Below are 2,368 nucleotides of genomic sequence, written 5' to 3' on the forward strand. Positions count from 1 at the left end.
CGGCGGCGCCCTTCGTCATCAGCGCGCGCGAGGAAGCCCTGCGTGGTCGGGGAAGGCCTGTCCGCGCCAGGGTGCCCGCGGAGCCTTGGGCGAGCCTGTGTTCTTGGACGTGATGCAGCCGCAAGTGTGTCCGACTACACAGTCTGTGTCCTCCAACGCCGTGGAGAAGGTGTGTCTTAGAACGAGCACGCAGAGCTGCTTCAGCGAGCTCCAGCTGATGGCCTCATAGTCGGTGCTTTTAACAACAAAATGCTGCCGACAAGACAAACACCTTAAAGCAAGAGACTATGACAACAGTTTTTCAGGTAGAGATTCTTTATTTAACACCTATCACATCACCTGAAAATAAGGCACACACAAAGGGGCAGCTCTTTATTTCTTTAAACAAAACAGTACATCGTTGGGTTCATTGTTTTAATAGCATATGGAGAAAGCAAGCTAGTCAGAGAAACAGGCATTACACCTTAGGTCAATATAAATAAAATCCAGGATCACTTTTATTCACCAGGACGCCCCCATATGTGTATCTCACTTGCCACATTCTACTGTAGTAAAAGTTGAATCCCAAGACGAATTAAACCTTGTGACAGTACCAAAGCAACTGTACTCATTTACTAGGCATCATCTTGTTACCAAAAAGTCGGGGAAAGAACTCTTCAATGCCAATGTAGTATTAAAGAGCAGGCATTCTTTATTCGGCGCTGGGGGAATCCTTCCACCTAACATGCACACCAATTTGTGAGAGGCAGGCATTTTTATACACGTCATGATTCACATATTATTTCCTGGAAAAAGTAGTCTTTTGTTGATTAGTTCCCAGAAGTCATTTACATATTTTCCCTCCCTTTCACACATAGGCCACACTGTCCTGGGGGGGGTCCCTCGGGTGGTCTCTGATGGTTGTAAGCCCCAAAGGGATTGTTCTCTTTCTCTCTTGTTCAGGTATCAGCAACTTTGGTTGCAGCAGTTAGCGTGTAGTTAGCATGTCCCCCTCCTAAGCGCAGATTTACACACCAACAACTTTGTGACAATATGGTTAAACTACAAGGACTCCACAGCAAAATCAAAAGCCACGGTGGTGCATGTTGTTCAGAGACTAATCAGCAGTATTATACAAACATGATGCCAAGGCAGTTTTCCCTGTAGCTCCAGCCTGTGTTACTAGCTGCTGCTGTGTTTGGTTCTTTGGTTTGTTTGGGGTTTTTGGTTGGTTTTTGTTGGTGGGTTTTTTTTCTGGGTTGGGCTTTTTTTTAATTAGGAATTTTAATGGCTCAAAAAGTTTTGCATTTTTACATTGGAAAGCTTAAAATAATGCCTCTAACTTTGAAGGGAACCAAGTTGCTTAGCAGCTTAGATTCTTCCTCCCCAACAAAAGTCTCCAGAGTGTGCAAGTTTGAGTATCTATGAATCTGTAGGAAAAACTAGATACTAAATTTTTCAATGAAACTAGGGTTTTGCTCCCCAGTATAATGCAAGCCAATCACTTTGCTGCAAAAATCTTTTACCAATAATGATCAGCTAAATCAGGCATGCCTAAAAAGTTCCAGTCTAGAAAACAAGCACCAACTCTGTAAGAAGGTAATAATTTCTACATTATTTAGTAGAATTACAAAAAAAATCAGAACACAAAGAATCACATATTAATGAATCATACACTTACAGTTGTCTTCAATGTAAGTTGAACATGCTCTGTGACTAGCAAAATATCAAATGAAGGTCACCTTCAGCAGCAATTTTACAGACTTAGAGCTTTGGTATTTAATACACTGTACATTTAAGAAAAATAATCCATGGAAAAGAGAGGGGTTGTACAACACGTATCTTCAAATGCAAGCTGATTTGCAATGCATCCTGTTCATCCCTACCATACAATGCAGGAAGAAACTACTCCTTGCACTACCGGTGTAAATTACTAAGCTAAGACCAGCATAGAAAGCAGCACGATACATGAAGGAATCAAGCTTTCAAGATAAGGCAGCCAACTGACTGAAAAAACAAGTTTTCCCACTAAAGTATCAGTACAACTTTTAACCAGGTGAATGCCAGCAAACTTCAGGCAGCTTCTTCACTGCAGTCGCACTCCCGTCCTCACTTCTCCTTCTGCGGTTGCACGGGAGCATTGCTTTTTTGGGCCACATCTAAAGAGTCCACGATCTGACCGGAGAAAACTGCTTCCAATCGCTCATCAATCTCCGTTTTTTCCCTTAACACACACCAGAGCAACAGCCCAGCGCCCAGCAGACTGACAGGCAGCACCTTCCCCCACGGCCTCTCGTGGTCACTCCCCATAGACCGGCTGACGCTCCACACCCGCGGACTGGCCTTGCTGGCGGAGAAGGGGATGGCCCCCCCGCCCTCCGGATCCGCG

General features: G+C 44.3%; 1 protein-coding gene across 1 annotated transcript; it reads right to left on the reverse strand.

Moving 5' to 3' along the window:
* Positions 1-18: 18 nt before the first annotated feature.
* LOC104624987 (chromosome unknown open reading frame, human C16orf91) lies at positions 19-2,361 on the reverse strand (the record flags this gene model as incomplete). The annotated part of the gene is made up of 2 exons (XM_010292497.1): positions 19-271; positions 2,093-2,361. Coding segments are annotated over 2 exons (522 nt in total), but the record flags the coding sequence as incomplete, so codon positions are not given.
* Positions 2,362-2,368: the final 7 nt, after the last annotated feature.

The sequence above is a fragment of the Phaethon lepturus genome, unplaced genomic scaffold (assembly GCF_000687285.1).
Source record: "Phaethon lepturus isolate BGI_N335 unplaced genomic scaffold, ASM68728v1 scaffold55308, whole genome shotgun sequence".
Taxonomy (NCBI): domain Eukaryota; kingdom Metazoa; phylum Chordata; class Aves; order Phaethontiformes; family Phaethontidae; genus Phaethon; species Phaethon lepturus.